This window comes from Martes martes (assembly GCF_963455335.1).
Source record: "Martes martes genome assembly, chromosome: 7".
Taxonomy (NCBI): domain Eukaryota; kingdom Metazoa; phylum Chordata; class Mammalia; order Carnivora; family Mustelidae; genus Martes; species Martes martes.
The window spans coordinates 1753386-1778390 of NC_137894.1; the positions used below are offsets into that span (position 1 = coordinate 1753386).

Sequence of the window (25005 nt, forward strand, 5' to 3'; positions counted from 1 at the left end):
CACAGCAGTGTTCCTGGCTCTGTGATCCTCAGTGACCTCAGACTCCCTGGGGTGACCATGTGTCATCGCCACAGCGGGGACCAGATGATGACTTTGGAGCCTCTCTTCTTGGCATTACTGATGCCCTCGTGAGTGCCTGTGGGGACACGTGCACACACCGTGACAGCAGCCCAGGAAAACGGAGGAAAGTGCACACAGTCTTTAAAATGACATTTATTTCTAGCCTTTCCTTTGTGTTCTTGAAGTGCTTTCTTTTTTTTCTTTGTAACTGTACATACCCGCTGTCAGCCAGAGGCCCGTGAGCCTTTGGTGGAGGAAAATGCAAAAACGAGAAAACAAAACAAAAACCACTCTCTGAAGCTCTGGTACGTCTGATCTTGTCATCTTCGCCTCAACCTCCAGGCTTGTGCCTCTCATCAATTTGGTACTTGTTTTTCCCATGTTCCACTCATTTGATACAATAAGACAAGATATGCACTTAAAGATTGGAGTTAAAATCTTTGCTTGGGGGCACCTGGGGGGCTCAGTGGGTTAAAGCCTCTGCCTTCGGCTCAGGTCATGATCTCAGGGTCCTGGGATCCAGACCCGTGTCGGGCTCCCTGCTCAGCGGGGAGCCTGCTTCTCCCCCTGCCTCTCCACCTCCCCCTGCCCATAGAATCTTTGTCAGCTGACCCCTTTCTCTTCAGAGCACTTAGGAGAGTAGGAGACCCCCCCCTCCTTGGTTCCCGAGGACTGTAGGATGCTCCCACGCAGAGTTTCTACCTGGTTTCAGTGAAAGACCCAGTTCATCTCACAAGCCCTGCTGACGGACGGTGCCAGTGGCCCAACAGGACACTCGGCTGGTAGCGTCACTGTTGTGTGGGGTGTGCACTGTGACATGTGGGTTGTCGGGGAGGTGGTGTAGGCTGGGAAAGGAGGGTGTTCCAGAGTTGGGGCTGCCCCCTCAACCCCAAGCTCACGGAAAGCTTTTGATTACTTTTAAGACCCTCCCCTCCAGTTTGGTTTGGTCTTTTCTTTTTTTCCGCGTGGACCCTTGCCGGATCAGCTCTCGGGCTCCTTGTGGCATTGCCTTTGAAACCCCCTTTGAAGATTTTAAACGTCGTCTTGTAATCGTAAGCCCCGCACTTCGCCCGTCGATATCTCCTTGCCACTGACCTTATTAATATTCAGTCTTGATTTTTAGACCCGGCTCTTCAGTGTAATTCCTAAAAATTAGCCGCGGGCGGCTCGGAGGCCCGTAGCACCGCTCCCCTGTGGTGACGTCACCCGGCACGGGTGGGCGGTGGGGCTGACCTGTGAAGGACAGAGCGAGGGGAGAGAGGAGTTTCACGCATCCGTCCGAGTCGTGCCTGCGTCTTGTTTCCTCAGACAGTTGTGCCCGGTGCCGTGCAGGGTTGGAGCCCCCTCCTCATTTTGTGAAGAAAGAGCAGGCTCGGGGGGCTCCTGGAGAGCGCGCTTCGGTAAAATACGGTGATGTTCACCGTTGGCGCCAAGTCAGGCCACCGTGCCGGTGAGAAAACTCAAAAAAACCAACCCGAGAGGTGAGTAACATTTTCCTGGCGGAGTTGAGCAATGGGACTCAAGTAATCGGTGCCTAGAGTGATAAATGACACAGAAGAGACTGGGACAGAAGGCAGCCGTCGCCCTACTTCCCGCCGGGCTGCCCAGCACCCAGGAGGGACCACGGACAGCGCCTCCTGACTTCCTGCTCCGAAATACGGAGCACTTTCTCCGTTACTCACCCCTGCTGACTTCCTTGTGCTGTGTCCAGTGTTGGGGGGTGCTGGGGGCTGTTTGGTCTTTGTTGGCGTGTGGTGATCTCAGGAAGTGATCTCAGCTCTGTTCCTGCCCCGTCTCTAGTGCACCCGCTGCTGTCGCCACCCCCCTCCCTGCTCCCGACCTGCCCGGCTTTCCCTCAGGGCCAGGGGCCGCTTGCGTAGCCCCCTCCCAGCGTGGCCCCCGCTATCCCGACCTGCAGCCCCCCCCACCCCTGCGTCTCCCGGTCCCCGTCTCTTTGTCCAGTTTGCTGGACATCCCGGGAGGCCTCTTTGACCCCGTGTTCTAGCCTCTAACCTAGGTTTCCTGTGCGAGCTTCGTTCTTCCTCCCTGAGTTCATTTTTACCCGACTTCCCTTTTTCAGAGCATCCTGTTCCCGTTTTATGGGTGCTTGTTCTCAGACCCGTGAGGGTACTTTCGTGTTTAGTGCGCCTTTGTTTTCTCTTCAAGCCTGAACTGCTGGGCCCGCACGTGTGTGTCCCCCTGAGGCACACGTTTGGGTCTTTCGTGCTGCTCGTTTTCCTGGGCGTTGGTGTGGCTCCGTGATTAGGAGCCACGTCTCTGGCTCGGGCTCAGGATGAATCCTTGGCTCACGCCGGGGTCCCAGGCAGGGGCTTGTAGACCATCCCCTCCAGCGGGCGTCCGAGAAGCGGGTCTTGCCGGCGGTTACCGCAGGCTGTCCCAGCCAGCTAGGCCTTTGGGTCGGTCTTTGGGGTACGTGCAACTTTTCCCCAAGCCGGGTGCTAACGCTGAGCTAGAGGTAAAGTTTCGAGGCTCAGGCCGTGGGTTGGCGTGTGCGGCGCGCTGCTGAGAGACGGGCCCGCGGGCAGCCCCCTGCCCCCCACTCCCCCCGCCCCGGGTCTGGGCTTCATAACTCCTGAGCAGCCTGGTGGGTGTGTGATGGGAAGCAGCCAAACTTCTAACAACTCGTGATGAAATATTTCTGAATATTGCATGTATTTCTTTTCTGTCCTAAGCAGAAAATACATCAATGAGCCAGGGACATCCAAACTCTGGAAATTGGGTTTGTACCGTGTAATGATTTTTGACTGATTGACTGGCTTCTGTCTTGTCATGAATGATCTAGAAGATAGGAAGGGAGATGCTACAGTATGGCCAGAAACACGTAACAGAGCCGGATGTGGGGTTTAAAAATGCCTCCCACAGACACCGGCTGGCCGCCCTGCTGGGGCCATGCCCTCAAGCTCTGTGGCTCTCGGGGGGTCACAGACGCCCCGGCACTAAGCTCTCTGGAGTGTTTTCTTTTTTACTTTCATCATCACATTATTATTTTAAAATTTTCTTCTTGTTTTGAGTGGGTTTCGAGGAGGGAGAATTGAGAAACATGCCTTTCATTTCCCTGTTTTTAGGACACGTACATGATTGGTCTTTTCAGTCCCACCCCACACAGTGTTTCCTTGTTAGTTTAGTTATAGGACCCCCTGCTCCTGCGTGTTTGTCCTCTGGGTTCTGGGAGAATGCCCAGAGTCGGCCACGAAACGGGAAGGAGGCGGCACCGAGGTACAAAGGAGGTGTGCCCCCTGCGGCCGCTGCCGTGCCTGGGGGCTCGCTCAGAGCGGTGGGTGCCCCCTGGGCACTAGATTCTGTTCACTACGGGACATGAGAAGGAAGGGGATCTAACCAACCCAAACCCATTGCAGACACATTCCTGTATGCACAAAGCGTTCTCTGCTGTTTCTGTGAATTAACAGACCCTCGGGAGGGAGGGTTCTGGTCTTTTCTCCCTCAGTGGTGTCTGAGAAGGAAGGGCGGTGGTGGATGTGGCAGGTCAAGGATTCCTGCTCCGTGGGTGTCTGCGTATTTGCGACGCTCTGGTTCTCACCTTCTGGTTCAGTGGTGTCACCCATTTGGGTATTTGATGGTCTCGATGACGATGGTGTTGGTGAGGATTCTGTTGTTATGTTGCCTTTCAACACCCGTGGTCTCGTCGCTATTTTTTACCTAGGCTGTCGTTGGGGTTCTGACTTCTTGATTCCAGAGGTGTACGGAAAAGTTTTTTCTGTATTTTTCTCTTTTAATTTTGAGATTGTCCCTCCTATTTTGGTTAATTGTTTCTGTTTTTGTTGTCACTTGCACAGGGGTCAAAGAATGCGTCCTAGCCCTCATTTGCTCTGATTCCTAAGATCGGGGCTTTTTCAGAATTCGCAGAATCTCTTCACATGTCCTGTGACTTTTCTCTGATCACCTGATCTGGTGCTCTGTCCTTTGTAGGCATGAATGTGGGGTTCAGGGCCAAGCGGGGCGACCCTCCCCTAGGGCATAAGGGAAGGCGTGGGGTCGTCGGGCCGCCTGCGTTGCTGACGTCCCCTGGCCACCAGGGAACAGAGGGCCTGACGCCCGTGGAGCAGACGAGCCTCCCTGGGGGTGGGAGCAGAATCACTCATGCTCTGAGCAACGACGGGAGATCAGCCAGCAGCGGATCCCAGGTCCCCGACTTAGCGGCACCCCAGGTGTGTCTGGCCATTCTAATTCGTTCCCTTGCCTCTCTTTTAGCCTCCTGGTCCCAGCGTCTGCCCGGGGGCCCCGGGGGCCCTGTCCCGCAGAATGCAGGGACTCCCCTCCCCTGGTGGCCGGGCCGGGTTCCCGTTGGGCGGGGGGAGGCAGACGTGTGCATCTGGGGGGCGGGTGCTGCAGTGAGAAAACGATTTCACGTCAGAGCCGGGACCTGGTGTGCACCTGTCCCTGCTGGAAACCTCATCGCACGCACCCTGCGTGGAACCCCTCAGTTTCCGAGACGGCCCTGGTCGGAGATTCGTGGCCTTGCACGTTGTGCCAGAGAACAGCCGTGACCGCGGCAGGGAGAGTCGGAGACGCCGGCTGGAGGGCAGGGGTGGAAACACGGGAGGGGTCGAGGCCAGCGCTCTCACTCCAGGGCAGAGCAGCTGTGTGCGGCTGCGTCTCTGTGCCCATGTGAGCCACGGGACCTGGGCGGGGAGGGCGTGGGGACCCATCGCAGAGTCGCTCGCAGCCAGCAGGGCGCTCTTCCGTCACTCGTGTCCCCGGCCACAGCGTTCTCAGCAGCCGAGGGAAGCCTTCCTGCTGATGATACGCAAGGACATAGCTTTTGTGTCATTGTGTTGATACGCGACATAGCATTTTAGCTCACACACCATGGGGAGGCCACCCGCAGGCCTCGGTTTAGCCCGGCGTGGGCAGAGAGTAGGGGCTGCCCATGGGGGAGGCGTCTGAGTGCCGTGGCGGTGATGCTCCGGCCCGATCCCCTGTCCTTGACGGTCTGGGGCCAGGGGACCGTGAGGGACAATGACCTCATTAACATCTGCCCTTGACTGCTCAAACCTAGAAACTGGAAACCTGTCATGGTTTTATTCAGGTGACTGTGCCACAAAAGACCTCCGTCCTCACCTTTCCACGTGCTGCCCAGGCTTCCTTCTGGGATGACCCTGAGGGATGGCTTTTATCTGCAGAAGAGAAAGAGGACGCAGAATGGCTGGGCTGTGCTAAGGAGTGGTTTCCTTTGTGTTTTGCTTTAAAAAAAAAAAAAAAAAAAGATCCAGGCAAGATGGGGAGTTTGTGGGAAGGATCACGGAGTCTTCGGGACAGGGAGGTCAGAATTCCCTTAGCGTCGTCCCGTGGGTTCCAGCTTCGTCATCGTCCCCGAACCCCACCGAGGCTCACACCTCCTGGGTGAGAAAGAGCGAGGGCAGGGCCGTCTGCTCGATTTGTCAAAGGACACGGTAGCGGTGAGACGCCCGTCTTTGGGATCGTGTTTCTCTGTTACTAGAAACCTCACAGCCTTTGGCCTTTGGAGATTTTACAATTAAAAAAAAAGAGAAAAACCCACATTTTACTCTTTGTTACTGTTTTATTTTCTACTTATTGTTTCTACTCCTGTAGCAAAAGTCTCACTTAGAATTCCAGGAGCGCTGGAACGTTCCTTCGTACTCTGCCCAAGGGGAGTAATCTCGGGGCGTCCAGGAGGCGCGTTCAGTTAGGCATCGGACAGTTGATCTTAGTTCAGGTCTTGATCTCTGCAAGTTCAAATCCTGTGCTAGGTTCCACGCTGAGTGCAGAGCCCACTTTAAGTAAACAAACAAACAAACAAATGGGATAATTAGTACAAGTCAGATTTAAGAAGAGTGTTCCCTCCCCCCCCCCTTCCTTTCACTGTGATAAAATATACCTGAACGAAGTTTACCCTTTCAGCCATATTTAACTGTGCCTTTCTGGGACACTGATGCCCTCAGTGTTGTGCCCCCATCCTTCTCCAGAACGTCCCATGGTCCTCCACAGACACTCTTCCCATTAAGCAGAATTTTTTTTTTAATAAAAAAATTCTATTTATTTACTTGAGAGAGAGAGAGAGGGAGCACGAGCAGGGGGAGGGGCAGAGGCAGAGGGAGAAGCAGGCTGCCCGCCGAGCAGGGAGCCCGATGCGGGGCTCAATCCCAGGATCCTGGGATCATGGCCTGAGCTGAAGGCAGACGCTCAACTGACTGAACCCCCCAGGCACCCCAAATCTTCACTTTGAAAGTGCCATTTACTACATCTGAAATGCTCAGGCCAGGGCCTGGACCGGCTCACTTCACCTCTGCATTAAAAGGGGTGGCAGATAACGATACCGAGAGCTACACACTGGCCTCGGGGGACAGGAGCCCACGGTGCACACGAGAGAAGGAAAACTCAGAGCAGGTTGGCAGATGCACAGCCGACTCACCAGTCACAGGGCGGGATTCGGACAGGCCTGCCCCCTTCCGAGGCCGTGCCACGACGTGATGCTTTCACTGGCCTGGTTGTCATTCGTAGAAATCCTAGTTCTTCCTCCCGGTTGAAGCCATATTCTGGGGCCCTAAAGTAGCAGCTGTCTTAGTGATTACGACTCTGAGTTAGGTTAGTAACCTCTTAAAGCTCGAGTCCCCTTATCTATAAAATAAAGTGATCCGTCTCTATGATCTCTAAGGGCCTCTCCATCCCTGTCCTGTGGTTTGTGATATTTCCATGATTGATGCCGTGAACTTTCTGTGCTCTTAAGAAGGAGGATGTGGGGGAAGATGGAAGGTTCTGGAAGCAGAAGGAAGAGTAGGGGCGTGAGGAGGAATGACACAAGACAGGCCCAAAGCGGGGGTTCGGCCCCAGAGAGGGGAAGCAAGATGCCATCGAGGAGGGACAGGGGCTTCTTTGCTGGGTCTGCTCGGGGAGAGGGCTTACTAGCAGACTTGCATTGTGGGTGGACGCGAAGCCGCCCAAAGGGCATCGCCAGGTAGAGTCGGGCAGTGCCCCGCCTGTGCTGGGGAGGGAGCCCGCCCGCGGGCTTCAGAGCAGCTGTCCAAGGGCCCTGTTAGGTCCTGTTTGTGCCTTGTCGGGCCGTGGACGCTGGAAAGCAGCCCCAGGGGGCCGGGAGGACCATCATGGAGTTTCGTGCCTGAGGCCTGGGAGGGGACCCTTACACCCCCTGTGAGGTGGGGCTCAGAGCGGTCCGGCCGTGGGTGCAGGGCAGGGCCAGCAGTCAGACCTCGGGTGGCCTGGTTTCAAAGTCTGCTTGTGCTTCTAGCCCGCTGTGCAGATGCCCAGCCCCACACCTTCACGCGGTCATGGCCGCGCACCGAGGAGCTCGCAAACGACTGGTTTGAGCCCAGCGTCCAAGAGGCTCGTCCCAGCCCCACCCAGGTCCGCCCTCGTGGACGCGCATGTGAACGGCCCGCCGGCCCCCTCCGTCAGCTTCGCTTTCCTCCTTGCAGGGAGGCCCTTTCTGGTTGGGGACGCAGGTAACCTCCGCAGGTGCCACAGAAGACCGCACAGGTGTCCTGGGAATGCGGACTGACCGTCCTGGTTCCAGCTCTGCCCGTCCCAGCGGTGGTCACCCAGGGTGTGCATTCACACCCGTAGCTCCAGGGCGCGGAGATGGGCACTCGGAAATGCTCTGTCCCTGGGATGTGACCTCCAAGGATTTTCTCGTTTACAGAGACCGCTTCAGTGATGGGATGCAAGGCCTGGCGCGACATTCCTAGTTCTACCGTGTTTGCAAGTCAGTGTCAAGCCGGGCAGACTCACCGACCCGGGTCTCGTGTCTGGACCACAGCTGTTGTCAGAACTCACCTTATAGTGGGATAAAATAATTAGGAATTGGATTCTTGAGCATCCTGTTTTAAGAAATAATGTTTAGGCTGGGCGAAGAGGTAGATCATGAAATGAGGTGTTTTTTTTGGAAGATTTTTTTTACTTATTTGAGAGAGAGCGTAGAGGGAGAGGAAGAGGGCAAAATGGACTCGGTGCTGAGCAGGGAGCCCGATGTGGGGCTCGATCCCTGGACCCCGAGATCACAACCTGCACTAAAGGCAGACGCTTCACCGGCTGGGCCCCCCCAGGCAACCCTGAAATTAGATTTTTTTAAAGTTTCTCCCCATCGCAGAGATGTCATGAGATGTCTACCTTCCTTTTGGCTGTGATCCTTGGATACGGAATAGGTAGATCCCGCAAGGCGTTATCTGGCCGTCAGTCCGTGTTTGTATTGGTGGGACGGAAGTGCTATTTGTTAAATGGGTTTTTTTGGTCAGATGTCTGTGTCAGACGTTTTACCTAAGCCCGCTCATGGAATTCTCTCAAAAAAGTAGGGAAGGTGGGATTCTAACCATTTCCTGGTATTTGTGGAGCCAGGGGCATGGGTGGGGGGTGGGGAGCAGCATCTTCTGGCCTTTCCAACACAGTAGATCATTAGAGAATGCAGGAGTCTTTCCGTGATCATTAGCACAATTCCACGCACAATTCTACTCAGACAAGCTCCAGCAAATTCTCCCATTTTAATTGTAACAGATCTAAAGAGTTGATTTTATATCCTTCATGTTATTCTGCCTTTTCTTCTGCAAACTGGGTTTTTTGTTTGTTTGTTTGTTTTTAGTTAAAATTAAGGCATGCCGGGTCTTGTTTATCTTCGCTGTGACACAGAGAACAGTCTCGAATGTCAGTGAGAATGAAGTTGTCTTGAAGGTGGGTTTGGGCCTGACACCACCTCCCTCCCATTTGGAAGGAAATTTCAAACATCCTACATAGGAGAAAGGCCGTTCCCAAGGGGGGGACTCTGCTTTGTAGAACTCGGGGAACACGGGTCCCGATACGTTTGGAGGGCTGTGCGCGAGTTGCTTGCAAGGTGTGTTTTCCTGGCCCGGATGGTTCTTCCCGGCCGCCGCCTCCCCCCTGCTCGGCTTCCTCGGAGCCCCAGCCAGGGGGATGCTGAGGGGTGCCCAGGCCCCGGTCCATCTAGTACGGACATCAGAGCAATTTCAGGAAGATTTTTCTTATCCTTTTTTCAAAGATTTTATTTTTAAGTCATCTCTACCCCCAGCCCGGGGCTCGAACTCACGACCCCGAGATCAAGAGTGGCAGCGTTCCACCGACCGGGCCAGCCGGGCGCCCCAGGAAGGTTTTTTCTTACGATGCCCCCGAGAGTCTGACTCATGTGCCTTCCTGAGATGCTGCTGTAGCTTGAGGCTCTGTCTTCCCAGACTGACTTTCTAACGGAACAAACAAAATTCCACCCGCCGTCATCTCCTCCCCGGTTTCCCTCTGTGCCCCGCCCCCCCCCCCCCCCCCCGCCAGCCGCTGGCTGTGGGGTCGTCTTCCGCTCTGTCCCTCCCCCAGCACGACTTGCCGCGGACGCATCTGATCTGAACGACCCCAAACACTGCAGCCCACGGGCTTCTTCCTTCCCGCAGTCCCCGGGCGCCGCACGAGAGTCCCTGGACGCCGCCCTGGGATCTCGTGCATGTTCCCCGACCCTGCCGTCCTGGGCTGCCCCTCCTTTTGTGTCCCTCTGCTTCTAGAAGTGAGCCCCCGCCAGCCCGGCTCTGTCCCCTCCCTCCTTTGCAGGGGGCTTCCAGCTCCGCTTCTGCACGTCCTGACTCCCCCGTCCCCGTTTTGATCATCCCCGCCCTGTGCTCCGAGAAACCCACCGGCCGGGATACTCATTTTGCCTCAGCTTCGACTTGGTTTTCTTGTTCTTTCTTGGCTTGAATCACTTTTGGTTCTTTATTTCCCCAAAAACTCATAACCCGGGAGCACATCGTTTCTCCCCGTGTCACTGTCAATGTCCAGTGGATGCGGCCACTTTCACTGTTGTATTTGCCACATTTTATTTGATAACCACTGTTGAAAAAATACCTTGAACACCCCGGGGTTAGTGAAACTTCCAGAGGTTATAATTATCTTGTTTATAAATGTCTCTGTTAAGCACATTCCCTTGATCACAAGAAAAGCAACAAACTTACAATGGACGCCACTGACCTTTCAAATTGTTACTTTTCTCCAACCGTAGTCATGAAGCGGTTACTTTGTTTCCTTTGCTTCTCACCTTTGAATGAATGACGGATAGAAATCTGTTTGTGAAACATCGTGTGTACCAAAAAAAAAATGTCTAAACCTACACAGGTGTATTTTTTTTTTAAAGATTTTACTTATTTATTTGACAGAGATCACAAGCAGGCAGAGAGTCAGGCAGAGAGAGAGGGAAGCAGGCTCCCCGCTGAGCAGAGAGCCCGATGCGGGACTCGATCCCAGGACCCTGAGATCGTGACCTGAGCCGAAGGCAGCGGCTTAACCCACTGAGCCACCCAGGCGCCCTACACAGGTGTATTTTTAAAAAGGGAAAACAAGCACGTTTCGGGTGATTGCTGCTTTTTTCATCTTCCTCATAATTAAATATAAGGTGCACATTTGTTAAGCTTTGGCTACAGAAAGTGAAAGCCTGGTTCACCGTTTCTGTGCCCGTGGTTTTTGGCGAGTCCTTTTTACACACCTGCTCTCCCTGCATGGGCGAGACTTTCACTCTGAGGCTGTGCCCTAAAGTTTTTGGGGTTTCCCACCATCCCCGATCTCGTCCTTCAGCTAACATTCACATTACCTTGTGTATTTATCTTTGTCCTACGTCTCAAGATATTTCCACCAGGAATTCTAGCTCTGAAATATTTAAAATATTGACTTCAAAGTGCGTGGAACTGTGCCAAGCGCGCTTCTTGTGAAGATAAGTGCTGCTGACACAGGGCAGAGTCAAGGTCCGCTGACTTAAACAGGATGTGTGTGTCTTGGGGAGGCTCTCCTTCTCCATGTTTGTAGGCAGAAATGAAAGCCTCATGTTAAAAGGAAAACAAACATGTTGTACATTATCAGCAAACGGATTGTTCCCACAGGACACGCCCGCCCAGCTCTGGCTCTCACGGCCCTGGGCTGCGGGGCTCCAGGGGTGCGGGGCTCCTGGGGTGCGTCCTGGTGCCGATGGGAGCCGATGGGAGCGAAGACCTACGCGGGGGGTGGCCAGCCCGAACTCGACGTTGCTTGTGACGCAGGAAGGTGGTAGACCCTTAGAGAGGTTTGGGGTGGGAGGGGTTGTAGGTTTCCAGGGTGTGGTTCTTGGGGGCCGTTGCTTCCCCCTGGCAAAATTTGGGAGACTTGACTTTCCTGCTTTGGGTCTTAAGTAAATCTTATATCACACCAGAATCGGTGCTCACTAGCTGTCGTCGTGGTCCTTGATGGACCGACTCATCTGCTGGTTTGCAGACCGGAGATTCCAGAAGCCCCATCAGAGCATCAGGAAGATGCTGAGCTTGGAGGCATTATCTCGCCACTGGAGTGATAACAATATGTGGGATTCGGTTGTGATTGGTGTGAAAGCAGCCTTTGACTGGAGCCACGTTCCACGCAAAGGAAGAAAAGCCTCTGAGGTACGGGGGAGCCCCGAGGGCAGGTTTTGTTTGCCTGCCCCTGTGTGGGGCCTGCCCGTGTGTGGGGCTTACAGTCCCGTCCTGGTCCACCTGGTCCACCTCACACACTGTCATGTCGCTGCGTCCTCGGCTGAGTGGTCAGGAGGGAGAGGATCCGACGCCGACCGGCGTCCAGGAGACGTGTGTGAAGCCGGTGGGACCCCGGAGTCTTCCAGGCAGGGACTGTTCAGGATACAGTGCGGGGTCTGACTGTGGTAGCAGGTTCGTTTGCAGGCAAGATAGAAGGTCACGATAGTGAGGTGGGGCCAGACCGTGGGCGACCATCTCAGTACGTGAACTTCTACCTCAGGGACGGTGGTTTGCCAGAGGGTGTGATTAGCAAAGTAACGTGACGTTTCTTCTTTACTCTCTGTCTCTTCTTGTATTTGTTTTAAGATTTTGTTTTTAAGGGATGCCTGGGTGGCTCAGTTGGTTAAGCCACTGCCTTCGGCTCTGGTCATGATCCCAGCGTCCTGGGATTGAGTCCCACATCAGGCTCCTTGCTCAGCGGGAGCCTGCTTCTCCGTCTCCCTCTGCCTGGTACTCTGTCTGCCTGTGCTCACTCTGACAAATAAATAAATAAAATCTTTAAAAAAAAAAAAAAGATTTTGTTTTTAAGTCATCTTTGTGCCCAACATGGGGCTCCGCTCACAACCCCCAGGTTGAGTGCCTGGTCCACGGACTGAGCCAGCCAGGCGCCCCGTCTGTCTCTGTCTCTGTCTCCCGATGGGAATGGAGTGCAGTGGGGAATGTCGTCACACGGCAGCTCAGACGATGGCATCGGGGCAGAGACGGGCAGAGAGAGGAGAGGAGGGGTCCGCAGTGGGAGTGACCAGGCTCAACCATGAGCAGGTGCAGGCGGGATGGAAACCAGGTCAGCGATCGGGAACTAGGACACCGGCCTCCTCCCCTGCCGTAGCCCAAGACGCACAAACCTGAAGGACAGGGCGGGACAGGTGGGTGGTTTGAGCAGTCCCAGCCCCCTGGGCCCTGTGAGCCTCGGGGGGGAGGTGGAGGCACGTGGTGAGCCTTCCAGAAAGACCCGTGAGCCACAGACCCTGGGAGCCTGTGGGGATGTTCCTGTCCTTCATGTGCCGAACTGACAGGGAGAGCTCGTTCGACCCCAGGAAGCCACCACAGAGCAGTGGTGTCAGGGACGCGATCGTCCCACAAACATCTCAGAGGAAGCCACCACAGAGCAGTGGTGTCAGGGACGCGATCGTCCCACAAACATCTCAGAGGAAGCCACCACAGAGCAGTGGTGTCAGGGACGCGATCGTCCCACAAACATCTCAGAGGCGGGAACGGCAGGATTCAGTGACTGAGAGTCTGTGGGGGCAGGGGAGAGAAGCTCGAGAAACCCAGCACATCCTGAAGCCTGGGCAGTCAAGGCTCTGGCGATGGGGGGGAGAGGGGAGTTTGGGGGAGGGGGTACAATGCACCCAGTGTGGGCGGTGTTGAGTCTGAAGGGTTGGGGGCCGTCAGGGAGAAATGCCGGTAGAAAGGGCTGGCCTGGGTGCTGGGCTGGGCGCTGTGCTGGGCTGTGCTGGGTGCTGGGTGCTGGGGCTGGGCCACGGTGTCAGTGCGTGAACGCATGTTGGGAGGCCCATGTTGGGAGGCCCGTGCAGCCGCGCGCTCAGGGCACAGATAGTCATCGCGCCGTTCCTGGGTGTCAGGTGCCCGCTGGGCTCACGCCGGATGAGGCCCACGGGGCGCACGTGTGAAGAGAGGACACTGCAGGACAGAGTGGGGCCCCGCGAGGTGCTCCAAGAGGAGCGGAGGGAAAGAGGGGGGAGTAGGTCTGGAAGTGGGAGAAGGGCCTGCCGGGAACGGTGTGAACACGCGCCCCTCCGGCACCCCGCCCCCGTCCTGACACCCCCCTGCCCCCCGGGTGGCCTACGTCACCGCGCAGTCGCGGGCCTTCGTGACCACACACATGGGCCAAGTTTCCCTGGCGTTTTTGTCTGAACCCACCCAGCCTTTGCCGCCGTGGCTCGGTGCCATCAGCTGTCCTGGGAGTGCACAGGTGCGCTGGCGTCTGCGTTCTCCCCAGCTCTCGGCTGTGCCTCCGAGGGCGGGCGGGTTCCTGTCCTCTCTGCACCTGCTCCACAGATCCCCCGGGGGGCCTGACCTCTGCAGGGTGCTCCCTCCAGGTCTGATGGCGGAGGCCACCTCCCGGCTGTGCTCGGGCTTGTCTGTGTGTACTTGGTTTCCCTGACCTTCCCGGCCCCCACACACAGCCTTGCTGAGCCACTGCCCCCCACCCCCCGCCCCCGAGACTGTGTCTGCCCCCGTCTCCCCACCCACTGCACCTGCCGCTTGCCCCGGCCGCCCGGCTCACCTGGGTGCGTCCCCCACCGGCTTCCCTGGGCCGAGCAATGCACGAATGCTTCATTTCAGAATGGAGGTTTGGGACTTGGTCATTGATGTTTTTGAAAGAATACTTTGCACTTGGTCCTGCCCTTTGTTTTTAAAGCTATAATCTTAGAATGCCCTGTGTTTCCCACGGCCTCTGTGAGCAGGTTCTGTTTACTGGCTGTGTTTCCCTTTTTTTTATTTAATTTGAAAGCTAAAGGGGCTTTAGGACCTGGCCCTACTTTTTACTCCATATCCCTCAGCGTGTAGTCTGAGAAATCCACAAACCCACTGGAATTTCTACTAATGGAAAATTTCTCAATAAGGGAATTTACTTTTAATTCCCCCAAATTCAAGAAATTCAGATACTTCTCAGTTTGGAACCATTGGAATAGAGGTTATCAATCTTGTACCTTTTTTCCACCAAAAACAAAACCCAAGTGGTGAAAAGGACACACTCAAGGGCCCTCCTCTGCAAAGGGGAACAGAGGCCCCTTATAAGTGCCACCGAAAATCTTTGATACCTCCCCACCCGGCCCCCTTTCCAGTTCCTCATTTGTTATCAGACAGTCTGGTAAAGGCAGGAGCAAGCAGTGGGAAAGCCCCGAACGTAATACTAACCAACGTGAACACTGGACCAGCACTCTACAGTTTGCAAAACTCGTCTAGCTCAGGAACCCTGGCCCTGAGCGGAATGCTTACCGACCCTTTGCAGAAATAACTGACAGTACCTAAACGTACTGGTGCTTTTAAACAAGCAAGTACCTAGTAATTCAAGGAAATCTGGGATTAGAAATGAGAGCGCCCGGCTGGCTCAGTCGGCGGAGTGTGGTCTTGGTTTTGGGGCTGTGAGTTCAAGCCCCACGTTGGGCGTAGAGATGACTTTAAAAAAGAAAAGAAGGAAATGAAAACTCTCACTGCCTGAATGAAGGTCCACACCGTTCCCATTTTATATCTTGATTTCAGGTCCCTTTTCCATATATAGGTTTTGTTCGAAGGCACGTAATTGTGACCCTGTTTTCGTAGAGTACTTTTTACTGAACGTGGCAGCATGAGTTCTTCCCACACTGTCTTTCCGAGACATACTTTTTTAATGGCCTCTTGTTTCCTTATGAGGTTCATTTTTAGCAGACAATGTACCATGAGTTCTAACAGTCTTTGTGACCGCTGTCTCCATATCTGAACTACCTCGTGAACTTTTTTTTTTTTAATTTTATTTATTTATTTGAGAGAAAGAGAGTCAGAGCACAAGCACGCGTGGGGTGCGGGGAGGTGGAGAAGCAGGGAGCCTGACGCGGGGCTGCATCCCAGGCCGCTGAGATCACAACCTGGGCTGAAGGCAGAGGCTTAATGACTGAACCTCCAGGCGCCCGTAGCCGGTGAACTTTCAAACAGTATTTTTTGGTTGCAAAATAGATCAACCAGACAGGAATGTCCCTAAAATGTAATTTTGTGTCTGTGGTTCACTGTCTTTGTTAACACTGGGTCCCCTGCACCTTTAAGTTTTTGTCTGTATCACATGATGGTTTAATCTGCATTTCCTTTTTTCCTAATGAAGCCGGCGGTCCCCTCCACCTGCCTCCCTGCCATTTGAGATTTCTTCTTTGATCAAATGCCCATTTTGTAAAACGCCATGTGTGTGTGTGTGTGTGTGTGGGCACGCACGCGCGGCTTGGTTGTCTTTTTCTCACTTTGGAGTAACTCTCTGGAGATTCTGGGTATGAGCCCTTGGCTGGTGCTCTGGGGTGGCAGGTGGCTTTCTCGTCAGGTGACTTGCCTTTTACTTTTCCACGGGGTCTTCTCATCAGCAGAAGTTCTTGACTTTAACATAATTGTGTTTTCCCTTTGCGGCTGGTGTGTTTGTGTTTTACCTGGTGACATTCTCGAGCGAAGCTTGGAGTACAGAGTGCTGGTTGTGACCAGGGACGTAGGTCTGCACAGGAAAGCGGGGATTTGTCGAGGCTGGTACTGGCTGTGGGGTGCGGCCAACGGGATGCCAGGAGCCGAGCCTTTCTGCGAAGCAGCTCCAGCCCCTCTGTGAGATCTCAGTGTCCGAGGATGGACGAGGATGGACGGATTCGGGACCTGGGGAGAGAAGGCTGCCCTGTCCCGCGGGCACACCCCTTGGGCGTGGGCTCATCACTCCCGTCTTTGTTCCGTGGGGCCCCAGGGAGGCTCGTGTAGAAGACAGGATCCTGGCGGCATAGGGATGCTCATCGCTCCGTAGGTTATCCCGTGTGATCCTCGCCAGCCTGTGGATCGGGGCGCGGAGGGTGAGGCTCACGCCATGCTGACTGGGGGGGCTGCACTGAGTTTCTCACTTTCAGTATTAATTGTTTCTTCAACCGTGGCCTTCAGTTTCAGGTTTTCTCCTCCTCTTCTCTTTTTCTTTGCTCGAAGACCCCTTTGTTCGTAACTGATAGGAAAGGAGGACCCACACTCCAGATGTGGGTTCCTTCTCTCTCTGGTGTTCTCCGAGCCCCTCACACCTCCCCATTCCCACGAAGTGGCCAGTGGCCATTGTGCTTTTTTGGGGGGGAGTCAGAGATAACTTAAGGAATCGGATGAAAATGTAGAGGGAGGAGAGGACGCCAGTCTTAATCTTGCTCCCCTCAAGGGTCCCTGAGCCCTGGGTTGAAAACCCCTGCTGGAGTGGGCCTCCCCGTCCAGGGTGGAAGGAGCTCTGGGGGCTGCGGTGGAGGGAGCCGGCTTGGCTTCCCCTAGTGGGGGGGCATTTTCCTGTGTGGCGGCCTGCTGACACCCTACAGATGCACCTTCTGGTTGCATTGTCTTCTGGCCTCACTGACAGGCTCTCAGACTCAGGGATTTGGGGTCTAGGGTCCTATGGCCCCCTGTTCCTGGCTCAGACCTCTCTCTCAAAATTCTTTCTGCTGATCATTGTGTAATAACCTCCCCTTCCAACTGCTTCTGCCCAGACAAGGACCCCTGAGACCTTCATCCTGGGACATTCTTCCAAAGGCACAGTTGCATTGGGTGGTGCCAAGTGCCAGGGGCTGGGGCCACACAGACACGTCCCTCTAGAAAGAGAGGGCGGACCAGGGTCTGTGCACCTATGTCTGTGGGAGGACAGAGCCTCTCTTTCTTCTGTTGGTTTTTTAAAATTTATTGTACTCTTCTGTTCTCTCTTCCTTGTGTGATTTTTTAAAAGGATTTTATTTATTTGAGAGAGAGAAAGAGGAGGGGCAGAGGGAGAAGCAGGCTCCCCACTGAGCAGGGAGCCCGATGATTCAAGGGGCTCAATTCCCAGGACCCTGAGATCAGGACCTGAGCTGAAGGCAGACGCTTCACCCACTGAGTCGCCCAGGCCCCCTCTGCCCTGCCCCCCAACCCCGTATGATTCTTAATAGTCCCTTGACTGTCTCCCTGCCCCCTTGGCACGCTTCTGTCATCCATCCCTCAAGCCACTGGAAGGTGACTCTTGTCAGAGCATTAACTTTGTTCCTGTCACCTTGCCCTGGGGTGCCGCCTGTGCCCCTCCTCGTCTTCAGGACAAGTTCTGACCCATAGCACACTGGCCGCTCCCAGATGTGCCCCAGACATCGGCTCCCAGACGTCTCAGCTCCGCAGCCCCCCAACCCGCGCACCGGGCTCGCACCTGCTCCTCTCTTTCCCACACTTTCCCGTGCCGAGCTGTGTGCTCCTGACGCTGCTCGGGGAGGAAGTTCTCTTTATCCACCACGTGTTGGAGTCCCGTCTTCCCCTCGTGGTACAGCTCAGATGCCAACTCTCCGTAAACACAGCGTGTCCCTGCCAGAAATAGCCATTCCCTCCCCGATTGCTTTTAAGAACCCCATTTCCCTATGTCATTCCCGGGAGCTGGTTGGGGAAAAAGCCCGGCTGAGGTCCCACTGTCCCCTCCATTACCGGCTGACAGCTGCGATCACCGACGGCTGTTATCAGAGCAAAGGTCACATGGTCCCAGAAGGTGCAGGAGGTATTTACTCTGAAAAGTGCAATTGTCGATTCCGGGCTTCAGCGTTACCAGATGAGAGGGGATGAATTTCCAGGCGCTTGAACGGGTTTGCACGCCCGCAGCCGTGTGACAGAGCCCCCCTCCCATGTCCCTGCTCATCCTTGACCTTGTCTGACTTCTTTGCCTTTGCTGCATGCTTCTGCGTGGGCCGCCCCACCCCCGCCCCCCGTGACTCCCGTCTGCTTCCCGCCCACAGCAGGGGGGTCACACCCTTCTCCCTGAAGCTGCCACCCACAGGTGGCCCTTGTCATCGTGCTCACATTCCGTGGCCAGAGCCCAGGCCTGTGCTCACAGTGGGCCTCGGGGGCTGGGGCCCCGGGAGGCGTGCGGCGGGGGCCAACTAAACACCGGGAGAGAGCAGATCGGGCGACGGCTGGCGGACAGGCCGAGTGGTTTGGCTCCACGGAGAGGCTAAAGAAAACAGACTTGTCTTCAAATTAATCGTCTCTCTGTACCGTTTTCTGATAAATGCTCATACCTTTCATATTTTATTAAAACCCCACTTGAAGTGCTCTTAATAAAAATAGTACAATCTGCCAGACGAGCTTCTGCTTTTCTTTCAGAAATCCTGAAATCAGTGATTATCAGAGAAACTCTGAAGGGGGAGGACGGGCAATGAGAGAACTCTGGAGCTAGGAAATGGGGTTTATGACCTATTTACTTCATTGAGTCCCGCCCCACAACGTGACGTGTGCATTGTTTTCACAAAATGTCGTGGAGGACAGAATCCCAGTCCCTTCGTCCTGAGACAGGCTGCTCACATGTGTTCGTATGAAGTCCACGTTTATTGTACAAGTTAGACGGTGTCGTTTTAAACCAGTAGCCGTGGGAGTTTTGTGAGTTTAAGGTGTTACGGTTTTGTCGCTCTCTGTCTTCTGTCTATTAGCTAATGGTGAGCTCCCCCCGATTTCTCCCCAGGTACGGCGTGAGCCCTGAGAACATCATCTTGTACGGCCAGAGCATTGGGACCGTCCCCACGGTAGACCTGGCCTCGAGGTATGAGTGTGCTGCCGTCATTCTCCACTCACCTCTGATGTCGGGCCTGCGTGTGGCTTTCCCGGACACCAGGAAAACGTACTGCTTTGACGCATTCCCCAGGTAAGCTCCCACGTCCACCGCAGGTACTGGAATGCCCAGTGACCTGGGGTCAGAGGCCACCATGACCCGTGGTGATCAGTCTCTCCTGAGTGCAGCCCCACGGCTGGCCCCATGCCGGGCACCTTGGGGATGTGGCTGTGAGGGTGACCCATCCACCAGCCCGAGACTTTGTCCTCTGGGCCTGAGTCCTCTGTAGAACTCTTCTAGATGACAGGACTCGCCTGTACTGACATCCCGGGTTAAGGGACTCGGCTGTACGTGTGCGATGAAAACCAAAGCACCCGTGTCTCCTGGAAGCAAGCACCATCCCATACTCGCTCGTGCGCAGACGGGCATATGTGGTGGGTGCCGAGAGCTCCTTGCAGAACGTCTGGCGCGGCCCTCAGTGGTCCACACACACGACTCAGCGGTCCGCACGCACGACTCAGCGGTCCGCGCGCACGACTCAGCGGTCCGCGCACGCACATCAGGTGGCGGGCACCCTCGGCTTCAGCATCCCTTCGCCAGTTGGTGACACCGCGCAGGGAGGGGAAAGCCGAGAGGAGCTGCAGGCTTTGTTAACAGGCCACCGTCCTAGTATCAGGGGACACACCCCCAGGAGCTCTGCCCCCCATCTCTTCCCACGGGCCGCCCCACCTGTGGAAGCACGTGGAGGAGCACCCCCGGCTGGGTCCTCCTGGCCCGCCCCGGCTGTTGGCGCATCCCGAGGATGGACGGAAGGGAAGCGGGTCATCACCCTACTCTAAACGCAAAGGCAGAGAGCCAGGGGCTCCTTGAATACCTCTGTTTGAAGATTTATTTATTTATTTATTTATTTAAAAATCCAAGTCGAGGACGGTGTGTTCCATAAAAACTATTTGCCCCCTAAACTTTCCCCATCGTGCATCACTAAAGCAGGTCTGAGGTGGTCAAGGGCAGGGCCGGCTGGCTCGTGTTGCCGTTTCTGTAGGAAAACGCCCCCACAGATACCAAGCCCGGTTTCAGGGTTTAGATCGAGCCCCTCCTGGCTTCCATTCTGCCGGAGGGGAGTGAGCGTCGCTGGGATATGTCAACAGCCGTCTCACCGCCCGTCCTCCTCCGGCAAAGAGAAGCCTTTGGTAACTCCCTGGGTGAACCTCGGCTCCGGGCGCCTGGTCCCAGCACTCAGGGAGCTCCAGCTCCGGGAGGAAGCGGACCTCGCTGCAAAGTCCTTCGGGTGTGGCCAGCGTGCTAAGTGGGGCGTGTGTGCCGCTCCGACGTGGCCTTGTTTGTGCCGAATGGGTAATGAGCTGCCCGTTTTGGGGAAGGGAGATGTGGAGCGTGTTTGTGGGAGGCGAGGCTGGGAGTTACCGTGGCAACAAAATGAATGGGTTGTTTCCTGACTCTTGAATTACCATATACCTTAAAATACAGCCATGGCAACTAATTACAACTTATTAATTACCAGTCAGCCAGCAACCGGCCTTTCTCGGGCTGGTCTGATCCCCCAGGCGGGGAGCTATGTGGTCCCCCCGCCTCACATAGACTTCCCTGCTGCTGGGAGAAGGGGGTCGTTTTACAGATGAGGCTGCCGAGGCTGGCAGAGGCAAGTTTACTGGATGAAGGTAGGGTGTGGACACTTCCCAGAAGGCCAGCGCTCCCCCCTGGTGCCCTGGAGCGTTAGTACGGTAGCTCGCGAACCACGAACGGTCACCCTGACCTTCATCGTGAGCTGGACTCTGTAGCCATGTTCTCTCACGGGGCCCCTCGCTCCCCATTGTCAGGATTGTCTCCGTCCGTGTTCCTCTCTCTGAAGGAAAGGATTTCCCATTTCCTATGACTATTACGGACCAGGCAGAAGGGGTCTGGATCGGGTTGGATTTGTAGCTTCTTATCCTTCCCTCCTTTGCGTTTAGTCAGATGCCGGCCTCGGCCCTCGAGATTCTCCTTGTAGGTTGAGCAGTGGGGAATCCAGCCCCAGGCCCATCCTGCCAGTAAATACCTTTTTAACTCAGAAGTCATCTCGCGAACATCAGGCAGGAGAAGAACAGGTTTCTGAACGCGACTGCTAATCTGGGATGTTTCATCGCCCCCCCCAATCTTGGCGAACCCCACGGCCGGTCAGGTTTTGCCACTCCCTGGGACATCCTGAAGTGCTGGGTGGCATCACGAGTTGCTGATAAAGGTTCTGTGACCATCGTCCGGAGGTCTCGGGCTGGGACCCTGATGCAAGGTCGCTGTTACCGGCACAGGCTCCAGTGCCCCCTCAGCTAGCCGGAGCCGGGCTGTCCTGTCTCCTGGTGGCCCCTGCAGATCCAGGGAGGTCTCGTATGTGGCGCACAGAGCCCCTGCCTGTGGAAGATGTTTCCTTGTGTTTGTCGTGCCCGAGACGACACGCGGGTCACCGCGGACGATGGCTGCCAGTGTCCCCGTGTAGCTTTGGCTGGGATCAGATGCAGAAAGAGAAGCCACGGGTAGGGGCTTCGGTGCGAGGACAACCGGCCGGATCCGCCCCTCTCGCCGCAGGTTAGACGGCGGTCCCCCATGGGAGAAGTCGCCGGCATGCCCTGCCAACGAGGCTTAAGCCTCGGAGTCCTCTTGGGGAATGTTTCCATTTCCCAAGAATGCGATGGCGCATTCTTCTGGAGACCCTCAAATATTCGTCCTTTAGGGTAGAGTCTGTTCTTATAAACAACCCGAGATCCCTCGGACGCCACGCTCGGCACTGCACTGTGTCTCCAAGCGAAGCAGTGCCGTTTTTACGGAGAAAACAAGGCATTAGCGTTTATGAGACGGGGTTTGTGAGGATCTTTGGAGGCGACACTGAGGGGATCTCGCCAAGAAGACCGCAGACATGGGCGGCGGAGGGTTGGGCGTCCAGGCTTTCCGAAGAGACGCTCCGTCGGACATGTCAGCTTTCGGCCTGTTGATTATTTTTAACAATCCTCTCTCACAAATGCGAATCTCAGAAAGATTAGTTACTGGACCGTTGGTCTGGTGGCTTTAGTTCTGTTTTTAATAATAACAATTTGACCGAGCACACGGTGGCCCAACGCCGCGTGGTGTTCCTATCTGGATCCTGGATCCCACAGAACAAAGGCATCCGTGGGAAAGCTACCAAAATCCAGGCCGTGTGCGGGGCTCTGCTCACAGCGGTGCCCTCACCTTGGTTTTTCTGTTTTGACAGACATGTCCTGTGACGTGCAGTGTTCGCCTTATAGGGGGAGGGGCTGGGGGCCTAGGGGAGCTCTGTTAACCTTTGCACCATTTCTGGAAAGCCAAAATTGCCCTCAAAATGAAAACGTTATTTGGGAAAAAGAAAAAAGCATGAATCACTAGAAAAACAAGGGGAAAAGGGCTCGGTGTTACTGTCGGGTACATCAGAGGGGACATGCGCTGTCCGTGGGCATCACTAACGGAGCCCCCCTCTCCCCGCCCCTGTTCTGTTTTGCAGCATTGACAAGATCTCTAAAGTCACCTCGCCTGTGCTGGTCATTCATGGTACAGAGGACGAGGTCATCGATTTCTCCCACGGCCTGGCCATGTACGAGCGCTGTCCCCGCGCCGTGGAACCCCTGTGGGTGGAGGGGGCCGGGCACAACGACATAGAGCTTTACGCACAATACCTAGAAAGACTAAAACAGTTCATATCCCACGAACTGCCGAATTCCTGAAGGAGACGCCGAGATCTTACCTCACTTACTGTGAACACGCGAGTCCTCTGTTTTGCACATGCTCGAACTGGAAAGCGGTCGTGGCGTGACCACTGGGAGGAGGTCTCCGCCTCTCGGGGTCCCGGTCACAGACCCGAGCAAGCCCCCCATCTTCTGTCCCTCGAGGTCGTTCCACTCCTCACAGCACGTGGCGCCCAACGGTGGTGACACCCAGTGTCACCGCCTGGCGGGAACGGGGATGAGAGGTAGACGCGGGCGCGGTCGGTTTGCCCCGTGCTGTGTAGACGATGCTCGCCTCCGTTGCCCAGCCGTACCCACGGGTGACCGTCCATTCCCGCAGGACTCAGCCCTCTCTCCGTGTTCTCAGTACTTGATACACACCTCTCTTTCAGCCTCTGGATTCGTGGGCTCGGTCCCCTGTGGAGCCGTGACCGTCTAACTGGAACACTAGGGCGGCGAAAATTCCTTTGTTAAGTTTCGTGACTACGCCATTCTCCCCACCGCAACCCCCCCAAAATCAACAGAAGGTCATGGACCGAAACTGTCATGAACAGCTTCATCAGCCAGAACCAATATAAATATGACTGGGATATTCTTAAAAGGAAACTGGGGTTTTTTTAAGTGTAAATTTATTACTAGTCAACAGAGTTTTAATATTTTGATTGTCTGGTTGGTGTAACAAGGAGCCTAGCCGACTTTCCTTCTGTGAAGTCCTCCTTGTGGGCTTTTTTAAAGTACTGTACATATTTGCAATCCCATTGTGCATAAATTCTTAATGGTACTTTTCTTTTGTCAGGCTACAATAATGAACTGCGGATCCCTCGTTTGTAATGTAAATGATTGAATACATTTTGTTAATATGTTTTTATTCCTATGTTTTGCTATTCAGAAAAATTTTATAACATTTCCAAGACAAAAAAAAAGACGAGTTTATGCTTTGAAGAATTTATGTAATGAAAATTTCACTAAATGGATCTTTTTAGTTTAAGAGTTCTTTGGGTTTTGACACTGGAGTTGCTCCGAGTAACCATTGCTACACTACTCATCTTGGGCGGGGGTCTGGGGTCGGGGGGTTCTTTGGTTTGATTTGAATTTTTCTTTTCAAATTTAAAAGCCTTAAATGTACTGTAAGCCTCAGACTGTTGTACAGCTGGATGGCGGTGGATTGCAAGTTTGTGGGCTGTGCTTTGGTGTGGCGCAGCGGTCGGTCATGGAATAAAGGATGCATGGACCAGAACGCGGGGCTTACTCCTGTTGTCTTTCCCTCCGTCGCTCCACCTGGGCAAGTAGCGCACGAGAAAACGCTTCATGTGGGCTGAAGAAGAAACCCCTGGGGCTTACAGACTGTTCTGCCTCACTCAAGATGTACACCTTTGTTCTGTGAGAGACCCGAGGCTATGTTTGGGAGAAGCCAGGGAGGCAGAGGAGGAGGAAAGGAGGGAAGGAGAAAAAGAAGAAGAGAAAACATTTTAAGAGGGGCGCTTGGGTGGCTCAGTCGGTTAAGCATCTGCCTTCGGCTCAGGTCATGAGCCGGGGTCCTGGGATGGAGCCCCGCATCGGGCTCCCTGCTCTGTGGGAAGCCTGCTTCTCCCTTTCCCACTTCCCTTGCCTGTGTTCCCTCTCTCGCTGTCTCCCTCTCTGTGCCGAATACAGAAGTAAGATAAAATAAAAAAGAAGACCTGATTTAATGAGCGCTATACCATGTTTACGGATAAGGAGGCTCATTTTTAAGGAGTGCTATACCATGTTTATGGATAGGCAGCTCACTTTTAATCCTTCCAGAAAAGAGCTGTAGGGTTAGTAGGATCCCAGTACAAATCCCAACAGGATTCTTCATGGAGCCCGCTACAGTGAGCCTCAAGTTTACACGGGAGAACAAAGGGCCAAGAATAGCCGGGGCACTTGAAAATGACAGTTGAGTGCAGAGGGCGATGTAGGTAACAAGCAGTCTACGCTCTTACCCAGTTTCCAGCGCGGCCCAGTGGCGTGAAGCTTACTGCACTGCACAGCCATCACTCCCGTCTGTCTCCGGGACTTTGCCATCATCCCCTACCGAAACCCTGTCCCTCCAGACGCTAGCTCCCCATCCCCCTCCCCCAGACCTGGCAGCCCCCGTTCCTCTTCCTGTCTCCTTAAATTCGACCGTAAGTCCCTCACAAAGATGCAATCACATCATACACAAGGACCAGAGTATGTGTCCTTTGGTGCCTACCTGAACTCACGTCCCATGAGGTCGTCAAGGTTGATCTGTGCGGAAACATTTTATCCCTTTTCAAGGCCGAATAGTGTTTGCCGGCATATATGCCTCATCGTGTCATTCATTCCCTCATCTGCTGATGGACGCTTGGGTGGTGTGTACGCTTTGGCTAGAGTGAACAGTGCTGCTGGGGGCGCCGGGGACAGGTGTCTGTCGGAGACCCCA

General features: G+C 54.7%; 1 protein-coding gene across 1 annotated transcript in view; it reads left to right on the forward strand.

Moving 5' to 3' along the window:
- ABHD17C (abhydrolase domain containing 17C, depalmitoylase) overlaps positions 1-23619 on the forward strand; it is a gene marked incomplete at its 5' end in the record, with an annotated part of 40982 nt that extends 17363 nt beyond the window's left edge. The window contains 2 exon segments of the mRNA XM_080808829.1: positions 18772-18951; positions 22364-23619. Coding sequence (XP_080664955.1) covers positions 18772-18951; positions 22364-22583 — 400 coding nt within the window. The 3' untranslated portion in view covers positions 22584-23619.
- Positions 23620-25005: the final 1386 nt, after the last annotated feature.